Source organism: Eumetopias jubatus, unplaced genomic scaffold, assembly GCF_037043125.1.
Source record: "Eumetopias jubatus isolate StellerSeaLion01/CBP00866 unplaced genomic scaffold, mEumJub1_p1.0 scaffold_2, whole genome shotgun sequence".
In the NCBI taxonomy this organism is placed as follows: Eukaryota; Metazoa; Chordata; class Mammalia; order Carnivora; family Otariidae; genus Eumetopias; species Eumetopias jubatus.
Genome location: NW_028274808.1, coordinates 26,714,220 through 26,730,198, shown reverse-complemented (window position 1 = coordinate 26,730,198; position 15,979 = coordinate 26,714,220). Strand labels below are relative to the sequence as shown.

Genomic DNA, 15,979 nt, shown 5'->3' with positions numbered 1-15,979 from the left:
TGAAATGTGTTTAGCTGTGGGGCGCCTGGGTGGCTCAGTGTTTAGTTGTGGGGCGACTGGGTGGCTCAGTCGTTAAGCGTCTGCCTTCGGCTCAGGTCAGGATCCCAGGGTCCTGGGATCGAGCCCCGCATCGGGATCCCCGCTCTGCGGGAAGCCTGCTTCTCCCTCTTCCACTCCCCCTGCTTGTGTTCCCCCTCTCGCTGTGTCTCTCTCTGTCAAATAAATAAATAAAATCTTTAAAAAAAAAATGTGTTCAGTTGAGAAGGAGATAAGATATTAATAGTATTTTTTTCAAACTTTCTGGATGAACAAAAAGCTGATGTTAACATATGCATAAAGAAACATTGTCTAATATTTAAGCCAGAAAGAAGACTTAATTCTTAATCAGTAGAGTGGAAATTCTTTGGAGAGACATATAGAACCCTGCTCCTTTGCCAATTGCCACCATGCTTTCTCCCATTACCCCTAAACTCTGACTCCCCCTTCAGGATCCTGCTCAATGCTCACTTCCCTAGAAGCCTCAGCTGACCTTCATTTCCCAGCCCACATCCATGGCCACACATGCGCAGTCTTCCTCTTGGCTCCCAAAATACAGAGACTTACCTTATACACATTTATCCTACATCATCATTTATTAACCTAAGAGCTTCTTGAGAGTAAGATTATATTTCACTGATTTTCCACTTCTAGGACCCCCGTTTACGGTACTCAATAATGTGTTGTTAAATGAGTAAACAAATGTGTAAGAGAGGATTGAAGAAGTCACAGATGAGCCCAAGTGCAAGGAAGATAGCCACCAAATAGCCACTAAAAGCCACCAAAAAGAAAGTTTGTGGGAAAAAGATAATTAGCTTTGCTTAGCTACTGCTAGGCTTTTGGTTTATTTCTATGGGGAGGGTTGGCTTACTAAATGAAACTAAGGCTGAAATTCAATGCCAGATATTATAAAAGGGACTTGGTATGCGTTGACTGAAAGGTTGACACTTTCCTTTTTTACTTTTTTTTCTACTATAAAATGAGGGTGAGGCAAGATCCTACGGAACTAAGGCCAGTCCAGCTCTCAGGTTCTGGGGTCCTGGACCTGCTGAGTTCGGCTAGAATAGTCCTCCAGAGCTTGCATCCCAGGCTATTCTGATCGCTAAGGAGACTGTGCTCTCTTCAAACTCACAGACGCCACACTCCCACCTACCAAGACTATGGTGAGGCACAACTAAGTTTAGCCCCACTCTCCTGCTCTGGAATAGTCCTCTAAACCACAGGGGAAATGATTTTCCCATGGTTTCCTAGGTCTATGTAAGGAAGATCCTTCCAAACCTTAATGCTCTAAGGTTGTATTTACTTGTCCCAACTCCTTCCCGGTTTGGTTCAGATCACCCTTTGCCTGCATTCATTTTGCAATACCGTTGGCTCTTCATCTTTGCCCACTCCTCTAGCATGCTCACTATGCTTGAGAAACATAGCCAACCCACTTGGCTTCAAAAATCAACAGACTCATCAGCTAATAAAGGGGTTTTAGAGTTGGCAAAGGGAAATATTGTATTTGCCAACCGCCTACCAATAGCTGATTTCAGAGGTGGTCCTTTATCAGACATGCCCATGAAAAAAGAAAGAAGAGGACTAATAATTGCCCTTCAGACAGGAAGACAGTGTCTTGAGCTCAAGGCCTGTATTGGATTAAGGCAAGCTACCAGTGTTTTAGTTTTACATTTCTAGTAAAATTAGAATTTGCTCTCACATCCCTTAAAAGCAGAAATTCTCAAATGCCATGTTCAACATAATGAATTGTCCTGAAGCTAAATATATCCAATGTGAAGGAATGGTCTTTTCTCTGATATTACGTTTGTTAGTTTGTTTTGTTAAAGGGTATTTTTTTTTTTAAATAAAAGTTCGGTAACAGAAGATGGTAATTTTAATGTCTTGGCATTTTAATAAGCTGGCAACCCTCTGTCGATTTCCAAAATTCATTAAAACTAGAAAACTAGGATGCTCATCCCTAAAGTGGCTAGCTCAGAGCTGAGCACCAAGAGGATTAATACATGATTATGTGAATATGTATTTAAACCGATCTCATCTGAGAGGAAGGGGCTGGTCGCTTCTGGATGCATCACTCTCTACAGACCTCAAGGTGTATCATAAAGATCATGGGGGCCCTGCAGGTACAGGTAGTTGTAGCAGATTCAAGTCAGGTAATTGCCTCTGAGATATACCTACCTGTATACCTATATACGTGGCACTCTGAGAGATGGCCCCAGTAACAACTTTATCTTTTTTAAAGGTTTTGTTTATTGATTGATTTGAGAGAGAGAGAGAGCACAAGCAGGGGGAGCAAGAGGCAGAGGGAGAGGGAGAAGCAGGCTCCCCGCTGAGCAGGGAGCCCCATGGGGGACTCGATTCCAGGACCCTGGGGTCATGACCTGAGCCAAAGGCAGACGCCCAACGACTGAGCCACCCAGGCGCGGCCCGCCCCCCCCCAGTAACAACTTTATAAGACGATGTTACTGTATCCCTTTCACAGGAACACCTGGACTCCTGACGAGCACAAAGCCAGCGTCAGTAATTACGTGTTTTCAACACGATCCTTAGAGCTGGAGATCCCCATCCCAGAGAGCCTCCACCTAACACGGAGGCAAACAACACCTGGTACTCTCTTGGGGCTTCTCTGGGATTGGCATGTGATGGGGAAGTTACCCGTCATCGGTGAAGCCCCCGGCTAAAGCGTTACCATGAAGGCGGGCGGCTGGACGGCGTGGATGCAACCGCAACTACTACTGCGCCTGTAGGAAGGCTTTGCCCGGCCAAGACTTTGCCTAGGAAGAAGGAATTTGGCAAGCCACCCGCCTTCTTGCTGTAACGCGACGCTCTTCTGTAGGAAGGTGCCTCTGCCCCCTGGCGCCGGTCCCCAGGCTCCTGATGAAACAGTGACCCCACTGCCCCCTGCCCAGCCCCCTGGGCTACAGCCCTAGCACTCCCGGCGCGCAGCCAATCACGTGGCGAAGCGGTGCTATCCCGGACGGCGGCTCCACCGCCATTGGCCGACGGCTCGCGTCCCGAGCGCTCCCATTGGCCGTGGGGGGCGTTCACGTGGAAGGGGTTCCGGGATGGCTTCCCAGGTGGGGAGAGGTGCCAGAAAGTTAAAGGGAGCAGCGCGGCGGCCGGGAGCCTGAGTCCGGGTGACCGGCCACCGGGAGGAGGCGAGCGGGCTGCTCTCGCGCACGGACGGATGCGTCTGCCCGCCGAGGGCGCGGACCTGAGTCCCGGTCCCGGCTCCTGCCGTCGCCGCCGCTGCTCGTGCCACCCCCGCGAGGATGCTGCCGCGGGCTGGCGCATCTGGACGTCGGGGCTTATGAGCTGTACCAGGTACGTCCGTCCCCAAGCCCTCCAGTCCCAGAGCAGGGCCGAGAAACGGCGGCGAGGGGCGCGCGCGTGGTGGAGACCTGCTTTGATTCCTTTCACCTGCACTTTCGCCGTCCAACTTGCGGTTACACTCCCGCGATGAAACACTCTAGACGGGGGCGAGGCGGCTATTGCTTTCAGGTGGAAAGAGTAATCCAGGGACCAGAGGCGGGATGGAGCCTGGCCGGATCCACGTGTTCCACTGAAGTGCGGGTCTGGCCGCCAGGGGTGGTTGAGGGGGCCTGGGGCTGGGACTGCTGTGCAGAGTTCGAACCTGAGACAGGCGCTTCCAGCCTGGGGCCCGACTCTTCCGGAGGGTGTCCCCGAAGTTGGGCGGTGGGCACTGGAGTACAAGGAAAAGGCTTCCCCGTAATACGCGAGGAAACACACTGGGGAGTCTCTCAGGCCGCCGAGCGCGATGGGACCCAGAGCCAGCCCCGGTGCACGGTCCCCGGTCCCCAGGCAGGGGCTGTCGCGGGCCGGAGGGGGCGTAGCTGCCGCGCGGGGACGCTCGCGCGGCGCGGCTCCGACCCGGGTTGCCCGGCCGCCCCGCCCCCGTGTGATAACTTGGGCTCCTCCTCCTCGTCGTCCTCCTCCCCCTGCCGGTCATAGCTCCGGGAACGGAGTGCCAGCCCTGCCTCCCGGACACACGACGCTCACGTAGTCCGGTGGCGGCCGCCTCCCCTGACATCTCCCTCCAGGCTCTCCGATGCAGCGAGCCAGCTGGAGAGGGGGCTTCCCCACGGCCCAAAAGGTGGGTGCGGGACAAGGCGAAGGAGGCTCACGGAGTGCTTGGGGGCGGGGTGCAGGCCGGTTGGACCGAGGGGGGCAGGGTCGCACTGGCCTGTGGGATCTTCCAAGTCTGGAAACCCTGGCCTTACTCCTGCCTCCTGCCCTGTTCATGCCACCCTTTTGAACCAGAGAAGGGGATGTGGAGGGGACTTGCTAGCCAAGGAGCGGGTATAGGGCCCGGAACGGCATACCAGAAGAGTTGGGGCCCGTCTGGGTATTGTTCACTGCAGACAAGGAGAAAACCAAGGACAAACTGGACTTGAAGACTTGGAGAGTTGCTGAAAGGTGTTGGAGCCTGTGGTCTGTGTGGCCAGGCCTCCCTGGGAGACCCAGGGTCCGGGAGAAGAGAAGTTAGGGCTTTGAGCAGGGGTGGGGAGAAGAGGAAATGGTTCATATGGTAGGGTTGTCCAGCAGCCAAGACTAAAGTTGAAGACAGCCCGTGGACTCACAAATACAAAGTAGAGGTATTTAGGGGAAAGTGAGAGGGAAGAGAAGAGAAGAGAAGTCAGTGGGCATTATTAACAACCAGGAGTCAGAGCTAGAAGGGACCTCGGAGGAGAAGCCTAAGCCCAGAAAAATTCAGTGACTTGCTTCAAGTGGCACAGCTAGGGGGAGGCCTTCCTAGGCTAGTGCTCTGTGTTTCATGTTGGGCATTTTTAGATCGCAAGTACTGTAGCGTTTTAACCTAACCTCCTTCCTGTGATAGTCTGTGTGTGTGCGCGCACGCGTGTGTGTCTCAAAGATGCTTTAGATGATGGTAACAGGATAGAAGAGCGCAAGTGGCTTTGAGGGCTGTGAATAAGGGCCCTGTGATCGGAGTACAAAGGATAATATGTCGACTTTATTTATACTGTGTCAGCCAAACCTGTTGGGAGTAAAGTAATGCCAAAGGGTAGATGGACATGTCTTTTTTAAAAAGTATAACCTGGTAACCTGGTTGTGGATGCTTACCTAGTACAGTTTCAGTGTTCCTGGTGGGTTCTTGGTGCATCTGATTTTTCTGTATTTCCTATCAGAGTATGAGAATGGAGGGGAAATGTCTTGGCCTCAATCCTGAAAAAAGATTTACTTCCTATAAAAGGCACAGTCAAAAAGCCACTAGCTCAGCTGCCTGAGACTGTGAAGGTCATGTGGTTATTTTCTATACAGGTCTATAGTGTCCTCAAGAAACACCACCACAACCTGAGGAGCTGTCCTGAGAAGGTGTGTTATTTGTCACTAGCGGAACAGGGAAAGTATTTATGCAAAACTATCCCTGTTCGCTTCAGTTTTCATGGAGTGTTGGGGTTTGCCCTCTTTTGACCAGGAACACTGAAATCCACCCTTGGGCATGGTCCATTCCCTCGTGGAGCAAAAGTGATCTCTTAGGCATCTATTTGGAAGTCAAGTTTTTGAGAATCTGACTAACAGCCACTTATACTCTTATGATCTCGTCCTGCAGCAAACTGATAGTGAATCCTATGTCATACTCTGCTGGTTCAAATGTGTGTCTCTGTCTTCTCCTTCTGGCTTTTTCCCTGGCCAACCTTGGTGACTCATATTCCCCGGCCTGGGAAAGGGCTGAGCAGCCAGGAGAACCTGTCAGGAGAGGAGGCCTGAGGTGTAGCCTGTGCATACAGTGTTGGCACTGATCATTTTTATGCCATTTGTGGATAAAACACCTGCCCGGCTGCCTTCCTTTCAGATACTTAGGAAACTTACCTTGTCCATCTCCATTGCTAGGAGTACTTCTGGGTGATGATCATCCCTGTCACAGCCCACTGGGGAATTCCTGAGCAGAGGGTCAGGAAGGCCTGCATCAAATCAGCATTTGCTACACTGATTCTCAAAGAACAATCCGGTTCATAAAAGCTGGAATCTACCTGTGAGGATAGGCAAGTGGCCAACAGTCAGATCGTACCCTGTTTGAGGCCACAAGGGTTAACGTCCTCACCTCCAGTGATCGTGTCACTTAAATAGTGAAGGGATGCTGAGGCCATAGCCCTGTTAGGAACCCTCGGGCCACCAGGTAGTTAACTTTATTTTTGCCTTTCGTGGAAGAAGGTTGCAAAACCAATGAGGCTCTAGCGTGTGCCGGTGGAATTGTTTAATGAGCTGGGTCTGAGCAGAACCTCACCTTCCCACCCCCAGTTCCAATAGTTCTTAACAGTTTGGTATAAAAGGGATCTCAGGGAGGGCGCCTGGGTGGCTCAGTTGGTTAAGCGACTGCCTTCGGCTCAGGTCATGATCCTGGAGTCCCGGGATCGAGTCCCACATCAGGCTCCCTGCTTGGTGGGGAGTCTGTTTCTCCCTCTGATCCTTCCCCTCTCATGCTCTCTCTCTCTCATTCTCTCTCAAATAAATAAATAAAATCTTAAAAAAAAAAGCGGGGGGGGGGATCTCAGGGGCAAATGTACACCCGCTGGGTCCAAACAGTGAAACTTTACCAAGGTCTTCAACTAAGTCTTTTTCATCCATAAGATTAAAAGTTGAGAGTGACTTTAGTCAACTGCAAGTGAGCAGATTCTTTCACTGATCCACTTGTTTTAGAATTCTGTTTCCACAGTATCTTGAGAGTTTCCCAACCTTTTTCTAATGAGCTGTTTTAACGTTGTGTGGGGAAGCACGTATGAGGTGCAGGAAAGCACGTATTGAGGCTGGTCTGCAGGCTTGAAGGGACAGACAAGAGGACAGAGAACTTAAAGTTGACCTTGTGCTGACTCAGGCAAGGAGGAAGGGCGGTAGGGTCAGAGGAGGAACCCAGCCTCCCTCTGTTCACGCCCAGGTTGTCAAGGGTGGGCACCGTGGGAGGGGCTGGGATGCAAGGCTTTGCCTACTTTGGGGGTATTTTTAATCCACGTTTAATTTAAAAAAAAAAAACAAAAACAACTACCTGTGTTAACATTAGAGCTGAAAGTATCGTTAGGGTACATTCTAAAGAAGTTTTCAGTGGACAGGGGCGAAGTAAAATTCATGTACTTTGTAAGTACAGGGTTGTTTTGTTTTGTTTCACATTGAACCCATCTGCCAACCCACTGACCCTCTGTAAAGCTGTCTTGCCCATTTCCGTGAGAACTTTTCCTTTCCAGAACAATTGCATGGGTACAAAAACAGATAATAGAAAGCAAATTTGCTCCTAAAATTTTCACTTGTTGATTTTATGAGAGGGGAAACAGTAAGATAAATCTCCTTTAAAATATAGATTTAGATAAGTACGTTGTGCCAATAAATTATTGTTTTGTGTCTCTGAATGTGTTTTTCTAATCATTCATCACCAAGTGGTTCCTGCATCCTAGGGAATGGCTGTATGTCTTTTGGAAAATGAGATCAAACCCAATGTGTCTTTGTTCTTATTTTTCCTTATATATTTGATGAATCAAATTCAGAAGTTGAAAACGAGGTATTTATTGGACGGAACCAGTGGTCTCAGCTCCTGTCAGAAGATGAGCAACATTTTGCCTATTGCTTCTCCTTAACTATCACCATCACCCTGAAGCCCCCCACCAGTGGGCAGAACTAGGCGAGGCCTGAGAGCAAGCACCCCAAAAAACCACCACATACCTACACCTTTGCCATAGTAAGGGGGGAGAGGTTTGGGACCTAGTCCAGATCCTGTGTTCTGCAGTTCTCAGACTACGGATTTTAAGCCTGGTTTCATCACTGACTTCTTCGGGTAGCCCATTGTAACTATCCAATCAGAATATAAATTTGCTATGGTAATTAGATGATAAAAATTGCTTGGTTTTGTGAAGCAGTAGTGTCGGATGGGGTAGGTTTTTGGCCAATCTTAAATATTCGAGGCATTTTATTAGATTCATTTTTTTCTCCCTGATTATAGAAGTGATGTTATTTTTAAAAATACCACACAGGAAAACAAATTTCCTGAAATCACATCACCTGGATATTCGGACAATTTCAAGTATATCTCTAGTCTTTTTTCTGTACATATGCCTAATATTTCCCCCCAAGTCTAGTCTCTATGTACAATTTTATCTTCTCTATTTTTTACATTAAAAATATATCATAAATTTTTTCCATGCCACTTAAACCTTTTATCCAAAATTTTTTTTTGGTTTTAATAATGATGAAAATTTTTTTCCTGGTTTTAATAATGATACAAAATTTTGTCACTGGATGTTGTATACCTAATTTAACCAGATACCTGTTATTGGTCCTTTAGGTTTTCTCACCTTTTCCTCCCCATAATGTTGCATTGAACATTTTAGTACTTTAACCCCCACGCATTAACTCCTTAAGATTAATACCTGTATGTGATATTAGAACTAAAAATGATAATATTTAGAAAGGTTGTGCTGATTTAGACTAACCCATGTCTTCATATTATTTTTAAAAAGTCTTTACTAACTCACGAGGTAAAAACAGGCATTGTTTCCTAATCTAAATTCTTTGATCATAAGGTTGGACATTTTGCATATTTCTAGGACATTTTTAAGTTTTTTTTCATGAATTTTCCATTCATGCTCTTTGCTCATTTTTTTAAGTGGACTCTTTGATTTTGTTATTGTTTTGTAAGAACTCTTTGTATATGAAGGTATTAACTGTTTGCTGCCATACTTTTTGTAAAATGTTTTCCCAGTTTGTCTTTAAGTTTTTGGTTTTACTTTTTTTTTTACTTAGAGAAAAATACTGTTTTTATGAAGTCAGATTTAACCTGATCTTGAACACAATTCTCTTTGCCTTTTATTCTTATAGAGGTTATCTTCACTATAGAAAAAAACAAATATCCACCTATATGAAAGGTTTTAAAAAAACTAAATTATTGGCATTTTTTAAAAGATACACTGGCATATAAAAATCTAGTGTACAGGTTTGTGTCTGTCTTCACATTTGAATTCCAGTGTCTAGCATACTACCTGGCATATAGTAAAACCCAGTCGATATTTATGGGATGAATTCATTTCTTCTGGGGCTCCTGGGTGGCTCAGTCAGTTAAGCATCTGCCTTTGGCTCAGATCATGATCCCAGGGTCCTGGGATCGAGCCCCACGTCGGGCTCCCTGCCCAGTGGGGAGTCTGCTTCTCCCTTCTCTCTTGCCCTCTGTCCCTCTCCCCGCTTTAGCCCTCTCTCAAATAAATAAATAAAATCTTTAAAAAAAGGAATTCATTTCTTTTTATCATATTAGAGCATTATCTACCAAAGTATGTGTCTCAGAACATGTGTTCTGCAAGATGCTCCATAAAAAAAGCATTTCTTGGGGCACCTGGGTGGCTCAGTCGGTTAAACGGCTGCCTTCAGCTCAGGTCATGATCCCAGAGTCCTGGGATTGAGCCCCACGTCGGGCTCCCTGCTCAGTGGAGAGCCTGCGTCTCCCTCTCCCTCTGCCTGCCCTCTCTGCCTACTTGTGCTCTCTCTCTCTCTCTGTGTCAAATAAATAAATAAAATCTTTAAAAAAAAAAAAAAAGCATTCCTTGGTCAGATCACTTTGGGAACTCCTGCAGACCGCACGGTTTTGTTATTCCCCAAGGCTCTCTAGCGGGCTGAGGGCCCCAAGAAATCCTGATGGAAATACCTGTGAATTTAGTTTTAAAACCAGCGGCTCCCTACTTTTTTGTTTGTTTTAACCTTCACCCTCTTCCCCCACTCACACACTTTACACGCTTAATCTCTCCTGAAACCAAGGTCACACTGGCGCACACTTGAGTTAATGCCGAGCTGCCGCCGTGTGGGCCAAGACGAAGGCAGACACTGTTTGCCAGCCCTGGTTGGCGTGATGCCTTGAACGTCCATCTGATCTGGTTGCTGTTTCTTTCTCTTCCCCTTCGGCCAGGGTTCTAGCTTATTCGTCTAACCCCATGATGGCAGTGGACATAGCGTGCAGATACAGCTGCATGGCCCCTTCCCTGCGCCAAGAGAGGTTTGCCTTCAAGACCTCACCGAAGCCAAGCGAACCACTGAGGCCGTGCATCCAGCTGAGCAGCAAGAATGCAGCCAGCGGGATGGTGGCCCCCACCGTCCAGGAGAAAAAGGTGAAAAAGCGGGTGTCCTTCGCAGACAACCAAGGGCTGGCCCTGACAATGGTCAAAGTGTTCTCAGAATTTGATGACCCGTTAGATATTCCGCTGAACATCACCGAGCTCCTAGACAACATTGTGAGCTTGACGACAGCAGAGAGTGAGAGCTTTGTTTTGGATTTCACGCAGCCTTCCACTGATTACTTAGACTTTAGAAACCGGCTTCAGACCGACCACGTATGCCTTGAAAACTGTGTCCTGAAGGACAAAGCCCTCGCAGGCACAGTGAAGGTGCAGAACCTGGCGTTTGAGAAGATGGTGAAAATAAGAATGACATTCGACACCTGGAAAAGCTTCACAGACTTTCCCTGTCGCTATGTGAAGGACACTTACGCCGGCTCAGACAGGGATACGTTCTCCTTTGACATTAGCTTGCCTGAGAAAATTCAGTCGTACGAGAGGATGGAGTTTGCTGTGTGCTTTGAGTGCAGTGGGCAGACATACTGGGACAGCAACAAAGGCAAAAACTATAGAATCATCCAAGCCGAACTAAAATCCACTCAGGGCACCGCCGAGCCACCAAACGGGCCCGATTTCGGAATATCCTTCGACCAGTTTGGGAGCCCTCGGTGTTCCTACGGTCTGTTTCCGGAGTGGCCGAGTTATTTAGGATACGAAAAGCTGGGGCCCTACTATTAGTGATGGCATGTGTCGGAGCACGGCTGAGCAGGTGCGGGGAAGCCTCGCTGCGGTCACGGGCGCGTGGAGACAGAAGCCAGGAAGAACGCTCAACTGCCATTCAGCACAGTCTTCGAAAAGAAAGGATCCTATTCAGTTGTTTTCTTAAGCCAGCAAAGCCAGCCAGGTTTTAGATCACAGGACTGGTTTCACACTCAGAGTAGATGTGGGGTGCTGGTCGGCTGGGCGCCCAGGGCGGCCACGGGGGTCGGAGCAGGACCCAGGCCCACGGGCATTGCCGGGGATGCTGGAGGACAGTGGCTTCGTAACGAGGCCACCAGGGGCGCACCCCGGCTGCCTAGAAGAGCGGCTCCTGCCCCTTGGGATGTGGACAGTCACCTGGAAGTCACTCCATCCCCAGCCACCTCCCATGGGACCCTTGCCGTTCATCTCTGGGCGCTCCCCACCCAGCCGGGTCCTTCCTGCCTGTCACTGCTGTTCCTTGTGTCAACGTACCCCACACTTTAGCTCTGTGGTTTTTGTTGGTTTTTTTTTTTTTTTTGCCTTTTTTTTCCTTCACGGTTCATCTGATGTTCAGGAAAAGATAAGGCAAATGAACCTGTGACGGAAACAGGCGCTTCCTCTTTCTGACCCCACATATATGGGTTCCAGCAGAGAGGGACATACCAGTTATCCAAAGTAACTGGCTCCTGTGCCGGGTTCCAGACTGCAGGCTTCTGACAGGACCGCGAGGGGACACCTGGGGCTTTTCCTCTTGGCTTTTGGGGGAGCTTTCGAAGTACTCACTCCTATCCTGAGTCACCAGACAGCCTAATTACAAGATTTGCTGGAACTTGCTCGGCTGGTTTGCAGGCATCTCATTCTTCCCAGAGGGACTTTAGACTCTCCTTTCCTAGAGAGCCCTGCTCCATGCTGTGTCCAGGACATCTTGATTTGCAGATCCAATGGATCCTCAAAGCCTTCGGTAGATGTTTGCTTTGACTTTGACTATGATCTGCGCTATCCAGGACTCTTTGCAAGCACCCAGGGACTTTGATGTGGGTGTTCTTATTTATGGTGTGTGAGTATATATAAAAGGGATAGGGGAGAAAACCCTCACCAAGTTTTCATATTTTATTTTCAAAGTGTGGCAACTCTGAAATATCAGAGAAGAATTGTTCTTACCCATATTGGACCATGAATTTAAAAGTCTCTTGGTTCATACTGTCACGAGACTCCTGGGACATTCACTGACAGATGGATCCCCAAACCCTGTAATTCTTCTGGGGTGAGATTGGTTTGTACTTGGGGGTGTTTAAAAAATATTTTTACATATGTATTGGGAGAAGGTTGGGGTTTTTTTTTTCTGTTTTGCTTTTGGAGCTTAATTAAATGACTGTCTCGTTTTTCCATTTGCCTGATTTTAGTAAAGTGAGATTTTCCCAAGCGAGGCAGGAAGAGGGATCCACAGCTGCCTGGATTTGGAGGCCCAGCCACTGGACTCCGCAAGCAGAGAGTCATCTTTTGCTTGCATATTCCAGATCAATGGGAAAAGGCCTCCTGGCTTCTGCAGCTTTGTCAGTTAGTGTCAGGCAGGAATGGAGTGTCTTGGCTCCTAGAGTTTTGTGGTTGGTTTTTTTTGTTCCCCTTCTTTTTTTAACTTTACCATGTTTTGACTTTTTAAATGTTCTTAAGTGATGTTTGATGTAATTCTTGTTCCTAAAACTGGCTGTTACTCGTCTGTGATCTAGTGCTTTATTTTATGCCTCTCCCAGATGGGTAGGACTCGGGGATCCCATAATATAATTTATGGGAAAATCGCATTTTTATCTTATGCTGAAATTGGGCAGAATTGTGTTTTATCGAGACATATCTACATCAGATACACAAACGGTACTTTCAGTGTTAACAAATCTGATGATCAGAACTATCGATAGTGCAAATCAAAACCGAATGGAAGCAAACCATTTTATATAGGTCGTGAATTTATTTTGTTTTGAGAAGTCCAGTCCCTCCTCCTCCAAGTCAAGAAAGATACCAGGTGCACTGTCATTTATGTGTTACCAGACTGCAAGTAACAAGATCATTCTGTATTCAAAAGAAAAATGCCTCAAGAGACTCCTGTTTGGTTTTCAGTAATGGTGATCTTAAGACATTCCCGTGTCAAAATTTGAAATATGGTAATTCAGCAATAAGTAGCTCTTAAAAACAGCTATAAGCCCTCCCCTCCCCCATTCTTTACTCCCAGCTCACCCCAGCTTTTTTGCTGGGGGCACTGGTTGCAAATCCCCCGCCGATGCACCTGGGATGCTCGCCCTACCAGGCAAGTCGTCACCTGCCTCAAAGACCCTTCTCTGACTAGAGAATGTGGTTGCGAGACTTCCCTGTCAGCCTCATCATTCAGGGAGGCAGGGGCATCTGAAGAATACCGTCTTTTATTCACCAGTCTCTCTCCCTTGGGCCCAGTTCTGTCCCAGGATATCAACAGATGGTCCCAGGATCTGCAGAACCCCTCCTTATTTCAGAGCTCACCATCAGTAAGTAGGTCTACACACTTCAGACAGTGACAGGTTTCTTGGTTGGAGAGAGACGTCACTGTAATCTGACTTGGGGGTTTGCCCTTCACACAGCTGTTGGTGATGGTGACGAATGTCCCCCAGCCCCAGTGTCCTTTCCAAGTTGCCCCCCGAAGGACGGGCCTCCCACCACTAGTGCCCTTGTCCAGAAATGGGGAAGCAGCTCCATTTTGTTTCATATTTATTTCCCCCAAATGCCCTGGGGAGCATTCGCAAATTAGGTGCAATAAATAAGCTGGACTGTAGAAAGATACATAATAAATAAACTTTCAGTGTTTCTTGGAAGATAGGAAGCATTTGAATGGGTTCCTTTTTATTTTTGGAAGTATTCTGATGAAAGGGGAAGTGGTGAGAAATAATGGGAGTTCTGTAGTTCTCCAGAAATTAAAGCAATTTCAGAGTCAAGGTAGAATTTATTTTTTCTCTAAGGTTTCATTTTAATGGTGGAAAACATTACTCTTTCAGTGTTTTTTAAAGATGTAAATTTCGAATGGCTAAAAGAATGTTTTGTGGTTTTGATCTTTGTGTATAATTTGCTTTTTAAAAACAAGCATTATTTGTAGTCACTTGGATGTTCAATGGGTTATAGATATGTTTAGAAACCAAAAACGAGTCGGCTCATTTTTTAGAAGGGCCCGTTTTCCAGGTCTTCCCCCTCAGTGGACAGTGAATGAAAAATCTTGATTGTTGATTTGTTTCCTCTTCGAAAATTCCTCCTCTGGGTGCGGTTTGCCAGAGCAGGCCCCGTGGCCCTCTGCTCTGGGGTGGGGGGGGGGGTCCCAATCACTGAAACCGAGGAGGAAGAGTCATAAGCCTGATATGATCTTACCGGGTCTCGAAGACATTCTGGTGGCTTCTCTGCGCTTCCCAAAGTGGACACGTGGGACTGGGAAGGGTGTCTGTGGTTTGGGGCGGCTTTTCCTCAGTATGGTTGGAAAGCCGGGAATGTTTTTGGCAGTTTCAGTGCTCAGTTCCTAGAGCCTGCTGGACCTAGGAGGACTCCCAAGAAGGCAGCTGTGAGGGCGGTGTTTCACTTTTACTCCAGTGTGAATGGAGAACCAAAGGCTCGTCTGCACCCGATGCCTCCAAGTGTGAATGGAGAACCGAAGGCTCGTCTGCACCCGATGCCTCCAAGTGCCTTGTCAAGAAATGTCTGCATGTTTAAAAAACAAATATTTTTGTACACAGCGTTTAAAGGGAAATGCACTTTAAAATCACAAGAATGGATGTTTTTTGTGTGGTGTAAGAGAGTGGTTGGTTTGTATCTCAAAACGCAAAAATGTAATAAAGGTAGAAAGCACAAAACTGAAACTGTTCTATTTTAAAATGGACTCTCTTCTGGGAGTCAGAGGCTGGTGAGAATTTGTTTTTTTTTATCATTTTCTTCTTTTTTTTTTAATTTTAAGTAATCTATACCCCCAACATGGGGCTCAAGCTCACAACCCCAAGATCAAGAGTCATGCACTCCACCGACTGAGCCAGCCAGGTCCCTGGGGAGAGAATTATTTTCAATTAGTGTGTTTCCACATAGGGAATGTAGGTTTTCAAAGGGCTAGATCTCAATCAGGGGCTGAGTTAGAAAGCTGAGACACACAGGGAGGTGGTCATTACGGTTTAGCTGTCCCAGCAGTGAAGGCCGGTCACAGCTAAGGGCTAGAGAAACACAGGGCCAGTGTTGTTCCGAATCCATCTTCACTGATCTGAGGGCATGTCTCCTACCCTCTCACTTGCTTGTGAAGCATATTTTGGGCTGTTTTGACAGGTGGGAAAACCGTAAACATGGCCGTGGTGGCTTTTACCTGCTTGTTCCGACAGACTGTAACCGGCAAAGCCAACCAGCTCCTGGTGGGGCCTCTGTTCCTTTGGATGTCAGACACTCATCCTAAGTAAAATTTCCAGAGATGTTTTATTTCGGAGTTAGATGGGATGGAGGGAGAGGCAAATTGCTGCCAGACGTTTCCTGTAACTCAGTGTGCGCGACGCTGCAAAGACCCATGGGAAAGAAGAGCACAGCAAACCTCAGCACCTAGTGAGTAAATGCAGAAAAGGAGCTACGCACATACCTGCCTCTCTCAAGACGGTCAAACACTGCCCACAGTTAGCCTTCGCAGAAACGGGACGGGGGAAGAGTCAACGGTGGTTTTCTTTATGAATGTCTATTTGAGATTCAGTATGGTTTTCATAATCATTCCATAATTCTAACTTGTGAGACAGATATCTCAGAGATGTCTGGAGGGGAAAAACAACAACAACAGCAGCAGCAGCAGCAGCACAAAACACTCCTAGGGCAACGTCCCCAGACTAGCAAATATCCAGCTCTGAATTATTCAGTTGAATGTTTACAGCTTATCTACCGTGTGCAAGGCGGTGCAGCCCCTCTAAGAGATATTCCTGTTTTAGATGAATCCCCTGACAGCCAGGAAAAAGCAGTGTGTCCTGCTGACTGTCCGTATTAGGAGTCAGGAGGCCTGGGTCCTGGCCTTGACTCTGCTGTCCCCTGTCAAGTCTCTTACCAAAGGGGCTCTGAGTGTTTGTAGCCGGGATAAGACCACCAGGGGATCTAGTGGTGCCCCAAGTACTTAAGAGTCA

The 15,979-nt window shown here is 47.4% G+C and overlaps 1 protein-coding gene across 2 annotated transcripts; it reads left to right on the top strand.

Moving 5' to 3' along the window:
- Nucleotides 1-3,155: 3,155 nt before the first annotated feature.
- On the top strand, nt 3,156-14,701 carry PPP1R3B (protein phosphatase 1 regulatory subunit 3B). Of its 2 annotated transcripts, none has more exons than XM_028087568.2 (2): nt 3,156-3,357; nt 9,953-14,701. In XM_028087568.2, the coding sequence occupies exons 1-2, from the start codon at nt 3,221-3,223 to the stop codon at nt 10,833-10,835; spliced, it is 1,020 nt and encodes a 339-aa protein (XP_027943369.1). In that variant the 5' UTR covers nt 3,156-3,220; the 3' UTR covers nt 10,836-14,701. The 2 variants fall into 2 exon arrangements, with proteins under 2 accessions (XP_027943369.1, XP_027943370.1); XM_028087569.2 differs by lacking the exon at nt 3,156-3,357 and adding an exon at nt 4,009-4,147.
- The last annotated feature ends 1,278 nt before the right edge of the window (nt 14,702-15,979 follow it).

Bases quoted from the DNA above. Each gene is read 5' to 3' on its own strand.
- PPP1R3B (XM_028087568.2), top strand. From the start codon at position 3,221: ATGCGTCTGCCCGCCGAGGGCGCGGACCTGAGTCCCGGTCCCGGCTCC. The intron at 3,358-9,952 runs GTACGTCCGTCC...CCCTTCGGCCAG, and splicing joins GGGCTTATGAGCTGTACCAG to GGTTCTAGCTTATTCGTCTA.